This window comes from Vipera berus (assembly GCF_964194415.1).
Source record: "Vipera berus genome assembly, chromosome: W".
NCBI classification, from domain to species: Eukaryota; Metazoa; Chordata; class Lepidosauria; order Squamata; family Viperidae; genus Vipera; species Vipera berus.
In genome coordinates, this window is record NC_138210.1 from 75207693 (window position 1) to 75227247 (window position 19555).

Below are 19555 nucleotides of genomic sequence, written 5' to 3' on the forward strand. Positions count from 1 at the left end.
TGCGTGGAGCCTTCCCGGCCCCGCCTCTTCCCCGCTCGCCTTCTCATTGGACGCGCTCCCGCGACCCGGAAGCAGAGGCTGGCGCTCCGTCGGTTGCCCCGGAAGCAGCCCGCTGGAAGCAGAGGCGAGCGTCGGCGCGGGAGGGGGGAGCGCTTCCCCCTCTCGGCGGCGGCAGCGAGCGAGGCGGCGGCGGCGGCGGGAGGCGGGATGGCGGGGCCGGGCTGAGCGGAGGGCCCTGCCGTCCTCTTCCCGTCTTCCGTCCTTCGTCCCCGGCTGGAAGCTGGCGGAGCTGGGCCGGGCCGGGGGCGCGGCGGGCCCCGCCGGCGGGATGATGCGCTCGCAGTGCCTGCTCGGCCTCCGGGCTTTCCTGGCCTTCGCCGCCAAGCTCTGGAGCTTCCTGCTCTACCTGCTCCGCCGGCAGGCCCGCACCGTGAGTAGAGCCGGGAGAGGGCGCCTCTGAGGGCGTGCAGAGTGCGCGCGGGGAGGGAGGGAGGGAGGGGGCGGGTGGAGGGGCCTGGAGGGGCGTGAAGGGGGAAGGAGCCTGGGCCGATCTCTCTCTCTCCCCCCCCATCGCTTCTCTATAGGCAGGGAATGCTTTGCACCCCGTGGAGATTTGGGGGGTCTCTGAGCTTGGCTGGTTTCCTTTGCAGACGTTTCATGAGCCAACTAGGGAAGCTCATCAAGGCTAGAAGGGAGTCAGTGGGGTTTGCGGAGTGGAGGGAGGAAGAAGAGGAAGGAGGAGGAAGGAGGAAGAGAAGAAAGAGGAGGAGGAGGACTGTGGGGTCCTTGGTGGTCTCTGAGCTCGGCTGGTTTCCTTGCAGACGTTTCATGACCCAACTAGGGAACATCATCAGTGTTAGAAGGCAGTCGGTGCAGGGGGTTGCGGAGTGGAGGGAGGAGGAGGAAGAGGAGGCAGAGGAGGAGGAGAAGAAGAAGGAGAAAGACTGTGGGGTCCTTGGTGGTTTCTGAGCTTGACTGGTTTTCTTGCAGATGTTTCAGGACCGAACTAGGGAACATTGTCAGTGCTGGAAGGGAAGGAAGAAAGGAAGGAAGGAAGGAAGGAGGAAGGAAGGAAGGAAGGAAGGAAGGAAGGAAGGAAGGAGTAACTGTGGGGTCCTGGGTGCTCTCTGAGCTGGGTGGTTTCCTTGCAGAGGTTTCATGACTAGACCAGGGAACCTCATCATGACAAGAAGGCAGGGGGGTTTGTGAGGAGGAGGAGGAGGAGGATAGGTGGGGTGGTGGTGGTCCTTGGTGCTGACTTAGAGGAGGAGGAGGAGGAGGAGAAGAAAGGAGGAAGATGGTGGGTTCCTTGGGGCGCTCTGAGCTTGGTGCTTTCCTTGCAAACATTTCATGACCAAACTAGGTAACGTGATCAGGGCTAGAAAAGAGGAGAGCGGGGGGAGGGGGGGAATGTGCAGTCCTTGGTGCTGTCTGAGCTGGGCTGCTTTCTTCCTGACGTTTTGTGACCCATCTAGGTAACATCTGTGCTAGAAAGGTTTACCAACCATCAAAGTGGTTTGTCCTGCCAACCTTAGACTAATGAATGTTGGTGGGTCTTTAATGAGGCTGTATTTACTATATGCTTCTCTGGAGCTGATAGGTCCTTGTGCTGGACGCCGTTTAGCGCTGATACCAAGTCTGATTTTAATCTCTGCTTCTCTGGGCGCTGATTACCGGTGAGCACCTCCTCATGAAGGCCTAGGGCAGTTCCTACCGTAATTAAGGACTTCCCAAGAACACTCCCACCAACACTGACAGAGCAAGCCTCTAGTACAGGGGTAGGCAACCTCGGCTCTTTTATGACTCATGGACTTCAACTCCCAGAATTCCTGAGTCAGCATAGCTAGTATATAAACAGAGAACACACCCCTTTCAGCGCTGGTGACATTCCCTAGATGGGTTATGAAATGTCTGCAAGGAAATAACTAAACTCAAGAGAGCCTCAAGGACCCCACAGTTGAACCCTGGGCTGCAAACGTTCTTCATGCCCCATATACTGTACAGACCCTACCTAGGTTTTGGATGCTCCCATTGACCACCATCAGACACCAAATAAGCTTGCAAGGCTTCACTTTGGATTCCTGCAGTAGATCAGACCTGGCTGGGGCTGTAACAACAGGCAGGGTGTGTGGGGTAAATTCGAGGCAGGAGGAAATAGCTGCCGTCCCCGAACATCTGCAATCAGACAAATTAAACCTGTGCCTGGATGAAAACCTGCGTTCCGTGATAGGTCCTACAAATGACGGGTGTTGTGAGTGAGGTGGGAGCGAAAGGGTCACGTGATGGGGCTGGCTAATCTGATCAATCATTGTCTACTGGCCTTAAAGGAATTGAGAGGCAGAAAGCGGAGGCGCCCTCGAAAATCAGACCTAGCCACAAGTGGATTGTTTTGATTTCTGTGGATGCTGCTGTCTTAGCCTTAAGGTATTCTAGATAATATCTCCCGAGATATTAGCTGGTTTTCTTTCTCTCAGTATAGCTGGGGCATAGGGGAAGGAGGGAGGAAGAAGAGGAGGAAGAGGAGGAGAAGAAGGAAGGTGAAGAGGAAGGGAGAAGGAGGAGAAAGGCTGTGGGGTCCTTGGTGCTCTCTGAGCTTGGCTGGTTAAAATTCATCACCCAGTGGAGAATTCAATTTGTGCTCAGAGGTCAAACGTGCCTCCGGCAGGCCAAAATTCAGGGCGTCCTCGGTTTGCAAACACAGGGGAGTCCTCGCCTTACGACCACAATTGAGGCGAAAGCGCCTGTGGCTAAGCGAGGCAGTTACGTGAATTTTGCCCCCTTTTCGCTGTTTGTTAAGTGAATCGCTGCGGTTCATAGGTTTGTCAAAAGGTGGTGAAGGGAATCCAGGTCCCCCACCCCCCAATTGATTTGGCTGGTCAGAAGGTCACAAAAGGGGATCGCATAACCCCCCCCCCCGGGGCGCTGCGAGGGTCGTAAATAGGAACCAGCTGACGAAATTTGGATCAGGTGACCAAGGGCAGGCCGCCATGGTTCTAAGTTTGGAAAGCCCTTTTTTTAGTGCCGTTGTAACTTCAAACAGTCGCTAAATGAACTGTTATAAGATAGAATAGGATAGAATAATAAGAACAGAAAAGAGAATAGAATAGAATAATAATGGAGTGGAACAGAGGAGAATAGAAGCTGGAAGGGACCCTGGAGGTCGTCTAGTCCAGCCCCCCGCTTGAGTAGGAGAACCTATAGTACCATCTCAGACAAGTGACCGTCTCTAGCCTCTTCTTAAAAACCTCCAGTGACGGAGCGCCCACGATTTCTGGTGGCAAGCAGTTCCACTGGTTCATTGTCCTCACCGTCAGGGAGTTTCTCCTGAATTCCAGGTTGCTTCTCTCTCTGGTCGGTTCCCAACCATTGTTTCTCGTCCTGTCCTCCGGTGCTTTGGAGAATAACGTGACCCCCTCCTCTTCTTTGGGGCAGCCCCTCAGATACCGAAATGCTGCTATCATGTCTCCCCTATTTCTTATTTTTTTTTTTTTAGACTTAACATACCCAATTCCAGCAACCGTTCTTTGTATGTTTTGGTCTCCAGGCCTTGGATCACCTTAGTTGCTCTTCGTGATCTTCGTTGAGGGCCGCCTGTTTAGCGTTTACCCATTCTTCCTCTGAGAGTAACTAGGCTCAAGTTTTGTGTCTCTCTGTTTGCGACTGGAAAGTAAAAAGGGGAACTTTAAATCCACACCAAAGAACGGGTGACCTTTTGACTGGTGACGGGAAGTTTTCCTACTGGGGTGGAGAAAAAGACACTCTTTATCCCTCTGAGAAAAAAAAGGCAGAGTATGAAGCTGTGACCGCAAAGGCTGGGCCTGACATTTCCGCTGCTAAGCAAGACGGTTCTTAAGTGAGGTTTGCTCCCACTTTAACCGCCTTTCTTGTCACCGCTATTAAGCGAACCACTGCGGTTTGTTAAATCGTCACACAGTGAAGTGGATCCGGCTTGCCCCGTTGACTTTGCTTGTCAGAAGCTGGCGAAAGGGGGTTGTGTGACACACACACACACACACACACACCCTGGGACGCTGTGACCGTCATAAATACGAGTCGGTTGCCAGGCGTCTGAATTTTGATCACCTGACCCCGGGGAGGCTGCAACGGTCGTGTGAAAAAGGGTCATAAGTCCCTTTTTTGCAACTTTGAACGGTCGCCAAATTTGTAAGCCAAGAACCTTTCCACGTCTCTTAAGCTTGAACTGCAGGCCATCAATCTATGCCTGCTTATAGTCTGTGCGTCACAAGTTGGTCTGGTTTCGGCTTTCTCAGAGATCTTACAAAAAACAACCCATGATTAATCAGTGATCGAGGATGGTTGAGTGATCATTCTGTGCTTTCCGGCTTTTGTCATCCCGAACTTTGGAGATGGGTTCCCCCCCCCATTCCCCCCCCTACATGATCTCAAATTAGAGGAGAAAAATTAAAACTCAAAGTAGAAGGGGAAAAAATAACTGGAGGTGTTTAGGAAGACATTGGACTAGAAGACCTCTAAGGTCCCTTCCATTTGTTTGATTCTATGGTCTATCTATCTATTTATATCTATCGTCTATCATTATCGTCTATTTATCATCGTCTATCACCTATCTATATCATCGTCTGTCATCATCTACCTATCGTCTATCATCATCTATCATTATCATCGTCTCTCATCTATATTTTCATCTATCAAGTATCTATCATTGTCTGTCATTATCATCTATCGTATCATTATCATTATCGTTATCGTCTATCCCCTATCATCTATCTCTGTCATCGTCTATGTACTGTCTATCATCGTCTATCATTGTCCATCTCCACGTATCAGTCTGTCTATCATCTTATCTATCATCGTCTATCCATCCATCTGCCAACTCTTATTCTGCTAAATAAAGCCAACACCAGTTGGGACTTGGCACCTATCCCATTTCTTCTTCTTCTTCTTCTTCTTCTTCTTCTTCTTCTTCTTCTTCTTCTTCTTCTTCTTCTTCTTCTTCTTCTTCGTCTCCTCCTCCTCCTCCTCCTCCTCCTCCTCCTCCTCCTCCCCCCCCAGTCGGACGGGCCGAGGCTTGTTCGAGGAGACAGCCGGGGAAATGTCAGTCCGAGGTGGCTGAACTTCGGACTGCTTATAGCTTTGCCTTTCTAAGTTTCAGCTCTTCCTGTATTTTAACGTCACTTCGGAAGGGATGGAGTGGGGGGGGACCTGGGGGGGGGCGAAAAGAGGGAAGCCAACAGAAGGATTGGAAAGTGAAAGACTGGATGCCCGCTGATCTCAGATGAACAAGGGCAGGGCGATTGGGGAGGGGAATGTTGAGGGCTTCAGTGTCACACCTGAACCTTGCTTTGCTGTTTCCCCCCCCCCCCAAAAAAATGGTTTTGTCGGGCCTAATTCTGCTGCTGTTCAGTGGCATTTTTAGATGGGAGGTTTTAATAGAACTGGCCGGCCTGCCTTTGAGACAGTTCCTCTATTTTAAGGGTTGGGAAACGATGGACCTTTTATGAGTGGTGGACTTCAACTCCCAGAATTCCTCAGCCAGCATGGGGGAACTATGGCCTCCTTGATGACTGGTGGACTTCAACTCCCAGAATTCCTCAGCCAGCATGGGGGAACTATGGCCTCCTTGATGACTGGTGGACTTCAACTCCCAGAATTCCTGAGCCAGCATGGGGGAACTATGGCTCCCTTGATGACTTCTGGAGTTCAACTCCCAGAATTCCTGAGCTGGCATTCCTGGCTCAGGAATTCTGGGAGTTGAAGTCCACAAGTCATTAAAAGGTCTCCTGCTCTGTTGTGTGAAGAAAACCCATTTGCCCTCTGTCTCGTTTGGGTCGCAAGTGGGAACAGCGATGGTCAGATGACTTGTGTGCTGTGTGGCGCTCTAACATAGGAGCCATAGAATCATAGGGCTGGAAGGGACCTCTCGAGGTCTTCTAGTCCGACCTCTCGCTTGAGCAGGAGAACCTATACCATCTCAGACAGGTGACTGTCTCTAGCCTCTTCTTGAAAACCTCCAGGGATGGAGCACCCACAATTTCTGGTGGCAAGCAGTTCCACTGGTTCATTGTCCTCCCTGTCAGGAAGTTTCTCCTGAATTCCAGGTTGCTTCTCTCCTTGGTCAGTTTCCAACCTTTGGAAACAAAGTGGGGGGGGGGGGAAGAACCAGCTGAGGAATTCTGGGAGCTGAAGTCCACCGGTCTGAAAGCGGCCACGGTTGCAGACCCCAGCTCCAATGGAAGGGAGGGATGGATCCACAGTAGGAGAAGTCCTTGACTTACAACCTGTTGGGGAGCCTGCCCATTCAGGTCGTAACTCGAAAACCCGTTGGAACAGATCCCATACCTTGAGCCCGGTCGTTCCCTCGCTCGTTAAGATGTGGCGCACCGGTGGTGTGTCGGTGGGGAGGGCCACGGGCGGGGGCAGGGATGGAGCAGGCCCCCAAGACCTCCCCGACCCACCACGATACCTCATGCTCCCCCCCCTCCCTTCATGCCGGGCTGGACACAGCTGGAAAAGACCCATTCCTGCTGCCCCCTGGATCTGAGGCCAGATGGGGCGGGGGGAGAAACGTGCTTCGAAGTTACAACAGCACTGGGGAACAACAACAACAACGACATGTGACTCCCGAGTGCTTTTTCCACCCTCGCTCATCCCCAGAGCCACGTGATTAAAACGCTTTTGGTAACTGGCTCGGAGTTACGACGGTTGCAACATCCGTGTGCGTGTGTGTGTGTGAGAGAGATGTGATCCCCTTCCAGAAGAGCAGAGTCTTATCAGGGAGCTGGGTTCACTGAACAACTGCGGTGAGTGACCCGCTTTGCGACCGTGGGGTGATGCGCCCTTAAGCGATGTCTCGCTCAGCCCCGGAAATGCTGGACTCAGATTGTGGTCGTAAGTCGGAGGACTACCCGTAGGGCGTGGAACTGTCCGGCAGCGAGGCCCCCAGGGGTCAGGACCCCCGTCAGCGATTGGGGTGGGAGGGAGGGGCCCCCGGGTTTCCACTCCTGCTTCCCCAGGGAAAAGAAAGGCCCAGATTATGGGCACCGGGCCTGGCCCTGGCAGCCTGTCGCCCCCCCCCCCCCCCGCCCTGTTCTGCCAAGCCAGGGAGAGGCTGGCGGGGGGGGGGGCTGTCTGGCCGGCCTAGAGCAGGCCTGGTCCTCTCCTCTCCTTCCCCGCTCTTCCCCTTCTGCCCGGCTGGGGCCTGAAGACCTTGGCCGGCTTCCCCGGGGAGAGGGGGCTAATTTTGGAAAGAAGGAGCCGGCCGGGGGCACCTGGGTCTGCCAGGCCCTAGAGCGAGGGGAGGGGCTGTGGGCACACGCAGGGGAGGGGAGGGGGGCGCCCACCCTGGTGCCCTTGCAAGGGAGCAGCCCAGGCTTTTGCAGAGGAACAGCTGGTGGAGGGGGGGGGAGGTAAAAATAGACTTGGAAGAGCTTCTCAGTGCTAAGGTGCCCCCTCGGCCCCCTTGCCTCCCCCCTCCCGCCTCTATCTTTCTCCTTCCTTCCTTCCTTCCTTCCTTCCTTCCTTCCTTCCTTTTCCTTCCTTCCTTCCTTTTCCTTCCTTCCTTATCTCCTTTTCCTCCCTCTTTTCCTTCCTTCCCTCCCTCCCTCCCACTCCCCTCCCTTCTCTATCTCCTTTGTCCTCCCTCGCTTTCTCTTTTCTTCCCTTCCTTCCCTCCATCCTTCCTTTCTCTGTCTTTTTCCTTTTTTCTCCCTCATTCATTTTCATCTTCTCTCCCTCCTTTTTCTCTCGTTTCCTCCCTTCTCTCTCTTTTCCTTCCTCCCTTCCTTTCTTCCCACCTCCCTCCCTTCTCTATCTCCTTTTACCTCCCTCTCTTTCTCTTTTCCTTCCTTCCTTCCTTCCCACTTCCTTCTCTATCTCCTCTGTCCTCCCTCTCTTTCTCTTTTCTTCCCTCCTTCTCTCCCTCCCTTCTTTCTCTGACTTTTTTCCTTTTTTCTCCCTCTTTCTCCCTCATTCATTTTCATCTTCTCTCCCTCCTTTTTCTCTTTTCCTTCCTTCCTTCCTTTTTCCCTTTCTCCCTCCCTTGTCCCCTTCCTTCCCTCCCGTCAGGCCCTGGGATTTCAGCCTGCCTTCACTCTCCCAACCTTCTCCGTCTTTTCTGTGTTTTGCCGGCAGGTGATCCAGTACCAAACGGTGCGCTACGATATCCTTCCTCTCTCCCGGGTTTCGCGGGAACGGCTGAGTAAGTATTGCTCTCCTGTCTGGGACGCCCACCGGAGGGGCCTGGAAGGGGCTTTGGTGGGGCTGGGGCTGCTGCCGCTTGCCTCCTTTTTAGGCGGGGGTCTTCAAAGTCGGCCCTTTAACGACTGGTGGACTTCAACTCCCAGAATTCCTCAGCCAGGCACACGTGCCTGGCTGTGGAATTCTGGGAGTTGAAGCCCACGAGTCATGAAAGGGTCAGAGTTCCCTCACGCCGGCTGAGGAATTCTGGGAGTTGAAGCCCACGAGTCATGAAAGAGAGATAGTTCCCTCACACTGGCTGAGGAATTCTGGGAGTTGAAGTCCACAAGTCATGAAAGGGTCAGAGTTCCCTCACGCCGGCTGAGGAATTCTGGGAGTTGAAGGCCACAAGTCATGAAAGGGTCAGAGTTCCCTCACGCCGGTTGAGGAATTCTGGGAGTTGAAGTCACAAGTCATGAAAGGGTCAGAGTTCCCTCACGCTGGCTGAGGAATTCTGGGAGTTGAAGTCACAAGTTATGAAAGGGTCAGAGTTCCCTCACGCTGGCTGAGGAATTCTGGGAGTTGAAGGCCACAAGTCATGAAAGGGTCATAGTTCCCTCACGCTGGCTGAGGAATTCTGGGATTTGAAGTCACAATTCATAAAAGAGAGATAGTTCCCTGACGCTGGCTGAGGAATTCTGGGAGTTGAAGGCCACAAGTCACGAAAGGGTCATAGTTCCCTCACACTGGCTGAGGTATTCTGGGAGTTGAAGTCCACAAGTCATCAAAGGGCCAACTTTGAAGACCCTTGCCTGACTCTCTCTCTCTCTCTCTCTCTCTCTCTCTCTCTCTCTCTCTCTCTCTCACACACACACACACACACACACACACACACACATACACACACACACAGAGGTGGGCAGCTTCCAAAGGGTTCAACAAATCCAACATATACAGGTGGATTTTTTTTAGTGGCCATTCTAAGTTACAACACCCCTGGGGGGTCTGGGGAGGGGGAAAGGTGACTTTGGACCGTTTTTCACAATCAACAACCGTCGCAGCTTCCCCGCGGTCACGTGACCAAAACTCAGACGCTCAGCAACCGACTGAGTTGCATCATCCCTGGGGAGGTGTGGGTGGGGGTCACGTGATCCCCCTTCTGCAACCTCCTGAACACAAGCGACTGGGAAGCCCGATTTGGTTAACAACGGTGCTCCTAATTTCGCAAGGCGGTGATTCCCTTAACGGCTGTCGCAAGGAAGGTCGTAAAATGGGGCAAAACCCGTGGAGCACGTGTCTCGCTTAGGTCGTAAGTCGAGGAGTCCCCGTATTAAAAAGCCATTCAGGGGAAGAAGAAGAAGAAAAACAACTCACCTTTTTTTATCTCTACGGCAGATCAGGTGAAGAGGAAGATCCTTGTCCTGGACCTGGACGAGACGCTGATTCACTCCCATCACGATGGGGTCCTGAGGCCCACCGTGAGGCCCGGCACCCCCCCGGACTTCATCCTGAAGGTGAGAACAAGGGGGCTCAAGAGGGGGCGGGTGTGAGCCCCCCCCACCTCCCCACCCTTCCGGGATCAAGCTGCTAGTTCCAAACCTGGAGGTCCAGCTAACATGCTCTCAACCCGGAGGCCGACACCGGCCAAAGGCCCCTCGGACAACGCTGGGATCCAGCAGCTCCATCCACTTTGAGGAGTCGGTTTGGGATTGGGGGTGGGGTAGGGGGTGGGGACGAGATCGAATCGCGCCTCGTCTGGGCTGACCCAGGAATCTGCTCTGACGTGAAACGGTGCCCCCAGTTCTCAAAGAGTCAAGTCAGTCTGTCTAATGATCTGTATCTAATCTATGTATCGATGGCCCTCTGCCTGTCTGATCCATCTGTCACCTTCGTCTATTTCTTATCTGTCCATCATCTGTCGGAATATCTACCTACCTACGTATCATCTATCATCTTTATCTCTTTTCCATCTGTCTGATCGTCTGTCATCTACGTCTCTATCATCTATCGGAATATTTTTCCTTCCTTCCTTCATCTTATCTTATCATCTTATCTTATCTTTATCATCCATTATCTACCATCTATCTATCTATCTATCTATCTATCTATCTATCTATCTATCTATCTCTAATGTCATTCATCTGTCATTTACCTACCTACCTATCGTCTAGATATCTCTATCGTCTGATCATCTATCAGTCTATCATCTATATCTAATGAACCTCCCAACCGTATCTATTTACTTATCTCTCTGTATCTATCCATCTGTCATCTATCTCTATTGCCTGTCTGATCATCTATGGTTATCTCTGTCGATAATCTCTCTATCCATGTGTTATCTATCCATCATCTGCCCACCTGTCACCTGTCCGTCTCATCCAATCTGTCTGTCTTACCTGTCTTAAGAATTGCCCATCGTACGATAAAACATTTAAAAATCATCCGAACAGTCTATAAAATTTTAAAGAGGGAAGAAATGTTTTTTTAAAAAATGGATTAAAGGCTTTCCCAGCGCTAGCCAGCCGGAGGGCTGTTCTGCACATCCCAAGCAAGGCCGCACACAGCCATGTTTTTACTCCTCTGTGGAAAGCCGAGGGAGTGTGTGTGTGTGTGGGGGGGTGTTTCTCCCACAGGGTGGGGGCAATGGCAGGGATGGCTCTCATCCTGGACACCCCCACCCCACCCCAAAGTCAGAATTCTTTAGTCGACGGGGCCACCAGAGTCCTGGCGGCACATTGATTAGAACGCAGTTTTGCAGGCTGACTCTGCCCGCAGCCGAGAGTTCGACCCCGAGCGGCTCAAGGTCGACTCAGCCTTCCATCTTTCCGAGGCCGGTAAACTGAGGACCCAGATTGGGTTTTGGGTTTTTTTGTGGGGGGGGAAGGGCAAGAGACCGACTCTGTAAACCACTTAGAGAGGGCTGTAAAGCACGGTGAAGTGGTATATAAGTCTCCGTGCTTATTGCTACGCCTTCCCTGCCTGCTAGCTGGGACGTCGTTAAAGACGGTTCTGTAGCTGACCTGGGAGACTCAGTAGTTTGGTTCTCGGAAATGGGGAGACGGTGGCCTGATTCCCTGGCTTTCGCCAGCGCACTTTTGTCGCTCTTTTTGTGTCTAACGACCCGTCCCTTTTCCCGCCAGGTCGTCATAGATAAGCATCCGGTCCGCTTTTTTGTACATAAGAGGCCGCACGTGGACTTTTTTCTAGAAGTGGTAAGCCCGCAGCGTTTGTGTGTGTGTGTGTGTGTGTGTGTTTTTCTGATGAGGGTCTTGGCTACTGGTGCGAAGAATCGCCTCGAACACACACACGCGGGGCGATTCCCCCGAAGGACTCTGGCCATGGAGGCGGAAGGCTAGATAGGCCAGAGGAAGGGGCCCTGCTGGCTGTGGCATCTCTCCTGTTCCCAAAAATCCACACCGGGTGGCCTCGGGGGGGGGGGGAGTGGGCAAAGTGGGAGGGTGGGTGTCAGGTGGCTTCTGGGGGGGGGGTTTCCTAACTGTGGGGGGACCAACCTTTTGGGGTCCAGCAGCCAAAGCGGTCAGGAGGGAGTCATTCCAGGGAAGTCTGCTCTTGGTCATGGAGGATCCTCGCTCCTGCTTTTCATACATTAACCGTTCAAAGTTAAAACGGTACCGGAAAAAGCGACTTAGGACCGTTTTTCAGCCTTAATGACGGTTGCGGCATTCCCCTGTGGTCACGCGGTTGACATTTGGATGCTGGGCCACTGACTCGTATTGATGACAGCTGTGGTGCCCTAAAGCAAGGAGTCTCCAACCTTGGCCACTTTAAGACTGGTGGACTTCAACTCCCAGAATTCCCCAGCCAGCATACTCACTGTGGCCCTGCTTACTCTCTCATAATCTCTTCCTCTCCAATCTCTCCGCTTTAAGGGATAGGTAGAAAAAGAACAGGCATGGCTGGCTGGGGAATTCTGGGAGTTGAAGTCCACCAGTCTTAAAACGGCCACGATTGAGGACCCCTGCCCTAAGGTCCCCTGTGATTCCCCTCCTACGACGGGCAAAGTCCACAGGGAACCCAGATTCGCTTAGCGACCGTGTTATTAACAACTGCAGCGAATCACTTCACAACACGATAAAACGAGGCAAAACTCACTTCACCAATTTCTCACTTAGCAGCATAAATTCTGGGCTCAGTTGTGGCCATAAGCCGAGCACACACTGTATCGGGATTATTCTGGCTGGGGAATTCTGGGAGTTGAAGTTCACGCAGTCTCTGGGAATGAATCTTTGTAAGAAAACCCTCCCACCTTTTGCCTTCCTCCTCCTCCTCCTCCTCTACCCCCCTCCCTCCCACCTCCCCACCCACAGGTGAGCCAGTGGTACGAGCTTGTGGTCTTCACAGCCAGCATGGAAATCTATGGCTCGGCTGTAGCAGACAAGCTAGATAATAACAGGAGCATACTCAGGCGGAGATACTACAGGCAGGTGAGTGGACACCTTCGCCTTACCTGGAGCCCAAGGCAGCGCCCAGGCTCCTGGGCTGCCCTCCTTCCCACTTGGCAGGTGCCACGTTGGCTTTGGAGAAAACTGATGTGTTCCCCTCTCTCTCTTGCCCCCCCTCTCTCTCCATCTCCCTCTCCCTCTCCCTCTCTCTCTCTCTCTCTTGCTCTTTCTCTTTTCTCTCCTCTCTCTTGCTATCTCTCTTTTTCTTTTCTCTCTCTCCTCTCTCTCTCGCTCTCTCTGGTTTTTTTTCTCCCCCCAGCACTGCACTTTGGAGCTGGGCAGTTACATCAAAGACCTTTCGGTGGTCCATAATGACCTGTCCAGCATTGTCATCTTGGACAATTCCCCAGGAGCCTACAGGAGCCATCCAGGCAAGACCTTGGGGTGGTTTTTAATGTTTTTCATGTTGGTTTTCTGGGGTCCTTGGGGGTCTCTGAGCTGGGTGGTTTCCTTGCAGACATTCCATGACCCAACTAGGGAACATCATCAGTGCTAGGAGGAAGGAAGGAAGGAAGGAAGGAAGGAAGGAAGGAAGGAAGGAAGGAAGGAAGGAAGGAAGGAAGGACTGTGGGGTCCTTGGTGCTCTCTGAGCTAGGTGGTTTCCCTGCAGGCGTTTCATGACCCAACAAGGGAACATCATCAGTGCTAGAAGGGGTGGGGTTTGCAGAGAGGAGGAAGAAAAGAGGAGGAGGAAGAGGATTAGGACTGTGGGGTCCTGGGTGTTCTCAAAGCTGGGTGGTTTCCTTGCAGACGTTTCATGACCCTTCTGGGTAACCACATCATCGCTAGAAGGGAGGGGGGGTTGCAGAGAGGGGCAGGAGGAGGCCAGAAGGCCGGCCCGGTGGACTTCCTGTTCCGGCCGGCCTCGGGCTGCCTGCTTCCAACGGCCTGCTGGCTTGGATGAACAAGGCGCATTTGCTTTTCCCTCCGGCAGATAACGCGATCCCCATCAAGTCGTGGTTCAGCGACCCCAGTGATACGGCTCTCCTCAACCTCCTCCCCATGCTCGATGCCTTGAGGTAAAGCACCGGGCGAAGGGGGGTTGTTGGTACAGAAAGGGAGGTTGGGCGCTCCCCCCTCCTAAGCGGGGCCTGGGCCTGGCTTGCAGATGGGTTTGGTCTGCTGGTTAAGGCACCTGGCTAGAAAACCAGGAGGCGGTGAGTTCTAGTCCCGCCTTAGGCATAAAAGCCATGTGGGTGACTTTGGGCCAATCACCAGGAGGCGGTGAGTTCTAGTCCCGCCTTAGGCATAAAAGCCATGTGGGTGACTTTGGGCCAATCACCAGGAGGCGGTGAGTTCTAGTCCCGCCTTAGGCATAAAAGCCATGTGGGTGACTTTCGGTCAATCACCAGGAGGCGGTGAGTTCTAGTCCCGCATTAGGCATAAAAGCCATGTCGGTGACTTGGGCCAATCACCAGGAGGCGGTGAGTTCTAGTCCCACCTGAGGCTGGGTGATTGAGCCAGTCCCTCTCCCTCTCTCTCTCCCCCCCCCTCTCTCTCTCTCTCAGCCTTGACCACCTCACAGGGTTATTGTTCTGGGTTCAAATGCGAGGTGGTGTTGGATCTGTCTACCCCCTCGAATTTTTTGTAAAATTCGAAAGGCGGGCTGCAGACCAAGACGTAAAGATGGTGACGGGGCGATGACCAAAGTGACCCCGCTTTTCTCTCCTCTTCCCCCCCCTCACAGGTTCACAGCGGACGTCCGGTCAGTGCTCAGCCGCAACCTCCATCAGCACCGCCTGTGGTGACGGTGGCTCCTCCTTTCTTCAGGGTTTGGCCACAACCTCTGGCCCCCCTCGCCAGGCGCCGCGGCTAACAGATGCCTTCAGACTCAGCCAGCCAGCCGGCCGGGGACATTGCCCGGGGTGGACTCCATTTCGGCCTGGCCCTTTGGCCGACGGCCGCCCTCTCCCCCACGACGGCTCCACGTGGACTGGCAGTGACTCAGCCGGGGAGAGGCAGGGAGAAGGCCGCGCTGCGTGGCACCGGTGGCCGTGTGTGTGGGGGGACACCGAGCTGCACAAGAAAGGGGGCGAACCGCACCAGCGACACAAGACTTTTTTTTTTGAGAGGAGGCTGTGTTTCCTAGTGGGAAGAGCACCTCGCCTCCTTCCCCGGCTTTTCTTTCCTGTGGTTTTGTTTCTTCCCCCCCCCCCCCTCAGCAAAATCCTTGGATAAAGTGTGTGTGTGGGGGGGCTGCTTCATCCAAGAAGGACCTTTCCGATGACTGCCGAGTCCGGCTTTTTTTCCAAGGGTCCTTCCGCCCCCCCCGTCCTTCCCCTTCTGGTGGGCCCTTCCGCTTGAATCGGCCTGGCGGAGGGCGCCCCCCCCCCCGGCTCGGTTTTTATTTCTCGGACTTCCGGGGTGGGCAGAGGGTGCGAAGGAGGAGACATTATAGGCTTGAACTGAGGTGGTAAAGAAAAAGAAAAAGAAAAACAAAAAAAACCCAAAACACCGAAACCGACTCGTGGCTTGTTCTTCTCGCCCGGAAGGGAGTTGGCGTAGCGTGGGAAGGGCAGGCTGTCCGGCGGGCACAGCAGCGGCTTTTCCCATCTGGTCCAGGTGGTCCTCGATTTACAAGGGCTTGTTTAGGGAGCGTCCGAAGTCACGATGGCGCTGAAAGGAAGGGGCTTGGCGCCATTCTCCCCACTGACGAGATCCCCGTGGTCACACGATCAAAATTCAGGCGCTGGATAACTTGACTCGTATTTGTGATGGCCGCAATGTCCCGGGGTGGGGTGTTGTGTGATCACCTTTTGTGACCCTTTTATTTTTATTTTTTTAATTTTAATTCCATTTATATCCCGCCCTTCTCCGAAGACTCAGGGCGGCTTACAAGCTTAGCAGCATAATGACTGTGCTACTGACGATTCCCTTCACAACGGTGGCGAGACCGGTCGCAAAACGGGGCAAAGCTCCTTTAACCAATGTCTCACTTAGCAATGGGAATGTTGGTGGTCATAAGCTGAGGACTACCTGTATTCCTCCTATCCCCGAGGTCAACAGGTGGCCAAGGGGACGGCCAGAAGAAGGAATGGGGGGGCTTGTCTGCAGATCCTTGATGTGAACCAGAGGTATTCAAACGTGGCCCTTTGGTGACACGTGGACTTCAGCTCCCAGAATTCCTCAGCCAGGCACCCTGGGAGCTGAAGTCCACGTGTCATCAAAGGGCGAAGTTTGAATCCCAAATTGTGGTTTACGCGGGTGACGGGGGGGGGGGGTTGGGGCCGAGGCTGCCCGTGTGTTGCACTCCCCCCCCGTGCCATCCCCGATGCCGCTGCGGACTACAATGCCCATCCCCAACCGAGCAGATCCTTGATGTGAACCAGAGGTATTCAAACTTGGCCCTTTGGTGACAAGTGGACTTCAGCTCCCAGAATTCCTCAGCCAGGCACACTGGCTGAGGAATTCTGGGAGCTGAAGTCCACAAGTTATCAAGGGGCCAAGTTTGAAACCCAAATTGTGGTTCACGCGGGTGGCGGTGGGGTTGGGGCCGAGGCTGCCCGTGTCTTGGACCTCCCCCGCCCCCCTCCCCGTGCCATCCCCGTTGCCGCTGCGGACTACAATGCCCATCCCCAACCGAGCAGCGGAAGGAAGGGCTTTATAGTCCGCCTTGGCATCCAGCCCGGGGGCGGCCGCCCCACGTGACCCGCGCCTGGTTGGGCGAGCCGTGGGCGGGGCCCACGTGACCATTCTTATCTGTTGACGTCAGTCACATGACGGGACGCTGCACCGCCCTTCCTTTCCGCTGTGTCCTTCCGCGCTTTCTTCCCCCCCCCACACACAACGATGCCGGCTTTAAAGCGAGGGGGAGCTCTTTTGTCTGGTGGGGGCCGCTCTTTTCACATCCCCGCCTCTTTCTTTTTTCCTTCGAGCCCCCTCCCCCTACGCCGACTTTTTCAGCCCCCGTTTCCGCCGCGACGGCTCCCCGCACTACTTTGTTTTGGTGTCGCGCGGCCACGCAAGCGACGTGCGGCCCCGCTGACGTCACGCGTCCGAGGGGGGCGGGGCCTAGTTTAGCGGGCGGGGGGGTGCTGAAATCCGGCTTTTCCCTGGGTGGAATCCGACCCGGCCGCCCCGCCGAGCTCCCTGGCGGCTCCCTGGCGAGCGAGCAAGGCCGGCGGCGCCCGCTGTGGCGTTGTTAAGCCCGACCGCATCGCGCCGGCGCTACTTTCCCCGTCTTGGGATCGCTGCGCCACGTCGGTCCCGCGCATGCGCGCTGCTTAGGTGCAGCGGCCCTTTCCTCGGTCCGCCGCGTCGCCTCCTCCGCCCGTCGCCGCCGCCGCCGCCATGAAGTTCGTCTACAAGGAGGAGCACCCCTTCGAGAAGCGCCGCTCCGAGGGGGAGAAGATCCGCAAGAAGTACCCGGACAGGGTCCCGGTGAGTCTCTCCCCCGAGGCTCCTCTTTTTTCTTTCTTCTTTTTTTTAAAGGCGGCGTCCGGACTTTCCCGGACGGGGCTGCTTCTTTTCTTCTCTCCCCCCCCCGAATGCCTCCTTTAGCGTCCGCCTCTCTTTTCTCCGGCAGGTCATCGTGGAAAAAGCCCCCAAGGCCCGAATAGGGGACCTGGACAAGAAGAAGTACCTGGTGCCCTCCGACCTCACAGGTGAGATCCGGACAGGTGTGCGGGGAGGGGAGGGGAGGGCTCATTGACGGCGGGGGGGGTCGAAGAAGCCCCCCCCGGAAGCCAAAATTGGGGCTACCCACCCCTCCCCTTCTAAGGGTGTTCCCACCCACCCCCCCATCCTCCTTTACATAAGTGCTTCCTTCCCGGGTGACTGGCTCTCCTCTTGGTGCCCTTTCCTCAGTGGGCCAGTTTTACTTCCTCATCCGGAAAAGAATCCACCTGCGGGCCGAGGACGCCCTTTTCTTCTTCGTCAACAACGTCATCCCCCCCACCAGTGCCACCATGGGGCAGCTCTACCAGGTGTGTTCCCCACCCCACCCCGCCCTCTCTTTCTTTCCTCCTCCTAAGAAAAGGGAGACCAAAAAAGAAAAAAAAAATCAGGAGGAAAAAAAAATACCAGCCTCTCCGAAACGATAAATTGTTTACCGTCAACCACAGTAAACAATGTAGGTCGGGAATAGTTGGCAAAAGGTGTACAAATGCCAAACATGTATGTTTGTGTGTGTATGTATGTGTGTGTGTGTGTATATGTATATAATATATATGTATATATACTGGGCAAATTAAAACCTTCGGATGAGGCCAGGCGTCTCAAATTGGCTCAAATTCCCGTCGAGCTTTCCGTGTTGCTGGTTAAAAACTGCGCTTTATACTTTTTATTCATTTGGCCAAGTGTGGTTCGACACACACAAGGAATTTTATTTCCGGTAGAGAAAAGCTCAGTGTACTTTCGGAAACAACAACAATAATAAACCGTGCAGGTAGGAAGTTAAAAAAAAAAATAACAACAAAAAGCAATAAACGATTCCTCTTGTTTGTGATAATTTCACTGTTTTGTTCGGTGGCTTTCGCCTGTTAGCAGCCTAGAGTTTCCCAATCCATTTTCCAAGAAAATAAAAAAGTCCTGAGGCTGGGCCAGGAGAAGGGTTAAGGGGAGTTGTAGACTTTGAGACTGAGATTAAGGAGGCAGGTGTGTTTGTGTTGTGTGTGTGTGTGTGTGTGAAGGACTTCAGACCATCCCTCAGCCTGGCTTAGTCATACGGACGGTTGTTTGGGGCGTCTTTGCCTTGCTAAAGAAAAGGCAGAATGTAAATTTTACAATCAATTTATAGTCAACTGGTTGGGTGGGTTTATCTGGGATTCGCCTCCCCCTCCCCCAAAGTGCTTTGATCTAACAGCATCTCTTTCCCCCCTCCCCTTTCCCCCCCCCCAGGAACATCACGAGGAAGACTTTTTCCTTTATATTGCCTACAGCGATGAGAGCGTTTACGGCACCATGTAAGACCCCCTGAGCCCACCCACCGGCTGCTGCCAAGGGGCACCTGCCCCAAGGGACCTGCACTTTCTGTTGTTACTTGTTGTTGACTTTATGTTTAAAAAAAAAAAAGTTTCATTTTTGTTTTTTTTTGTTTTTTGCTCCAGGAAAATGGAGGGTTCTCTTTCTCACCCCACCCCACCCCCTTTAATTTCTGGCTGTGAATCTTTTAATTCTCTTCCTCTTTTTAACTCACCCCTCCCTCCTTTGGCATTGCTCTGGGTTTTCTTTTTGAGGTGGTTGTGGCTAAAATTAAATACCTTCCCCCCCCACCTTCCGTGCTGTCTTCCCTTTTTTCTTTTCTGTTGAAAAGGGAGGAGATCTCCAATTTCTCCCTCCAAAGCAACAACCCCCCCCACCTCGCCCACCACCCACCCTTTTCATTTTTTCCAATTTCCCTTGCCACGGCACCCCCCAAGTTTGCTTTCATCAGGGATGTGCGTCGCCTGGTAGATTTCTGTAACCAGAGGTTTTTTGGGGGGGGCGGGCGGGAACGAATGCTAATTAAAAAAAAGTATATAAGAAGAACATCATGGACTCTAGACACTTTTTTTTATTGTCGGGGGTTTTAATACACACATCTGGGACATTGCAAAAAAAATCTGGGCCAGCGGAGTCAAATTAACTGGCCAAGGCAGGGGGAAGAACCATTGTGACTCTCGGGATTTTCCTCCCCTCCCCTGCCCCCCCCAGCCCCATATTCTGTCCCAGCCCTAGAGGGAATGTGGTGGTGGGTCAAATCCGATCCTGGCCAAGGAATAACCAAGCCACCGGATCCTTCCAGAAATCAGGGTCACACCTTTTTGAGAGCGGCAGCATTTAATAAAACGTGTGAGTTGACACAACCAGGTTTCCTCCCAAGCTACCTCGGATAAGTGTTGTGCTCTCTTCTGCTAAGATTTAGCAAAGAAAGCCAGCCAGCTTCGAAGGGAAGTTGTGGGGGGGGGGGTGGCTTTTCGTGCGGAAGGAAAGCCCCCCAAAGCAATGCTGGTTTGATT

The 19555-nt window shown here is 53.6% G+C and overlaps 2 protein-coding genes across 3 annotated transcripts; both read left to right on the plus strand.

The window, feature by feature from the left end:
- Positions 1-104: 104 nt before the first annotated feature.
- Positions 105-15077, plus strand: CTDNEP1 (CTD nuclear envelope phosphatase 1). Of its 2 annotated transcripts, none has more exons than XM_081342715.1 (8): positions 105-430; positions 8110-8176; positions 9550-9668; positions 11295-11366; positions 12483-12599; positions 12877-12988; positions 13552-13636; positions 14305-15077. In XM_081342715.1, exons 1-8 carry the CDS (start codon positions 329-331, stop codon positions 14363-14365), a joined length of 735 nt encoding a protein of 244 aa, XP_081198841.1. In that variant the 5' UTR covers positions 105-328; the 3' UTR covers positions 14366-15077. The 2 variants fall into 2 exon arrangements, with proteins under 2 accessions (XP_081198841.1, XP_081198842.1); XM_081342716.1 differs by lacking the exon at positions 105-430 and adding an exon at positions 2209-2251.
- A 1591-nt stretch (positions 15078-16668) lies between these two features.
- Positions 16669-18639, plus strand: LOC308676190 (gamma-aminobutyric acid receptor-associated protein). The gene is made up of 4 exons (XM_081341954.1): positions 16669-16997; positions 17143-17221; positions 17424-17542; positions 18456-18639. Exons 1-4 carry the CDS (start codon positions 16908-16910, stop codon positions 18522-18524), a joined length of 357 nt encoding a protein of 118 aa, XP_081198080.1. The 5' UTR covers positions 16669-16907; the 3' UTR covers positions 18525-18639.
- Positions 18640-19555: the final 916 nt, after the last annotated feature.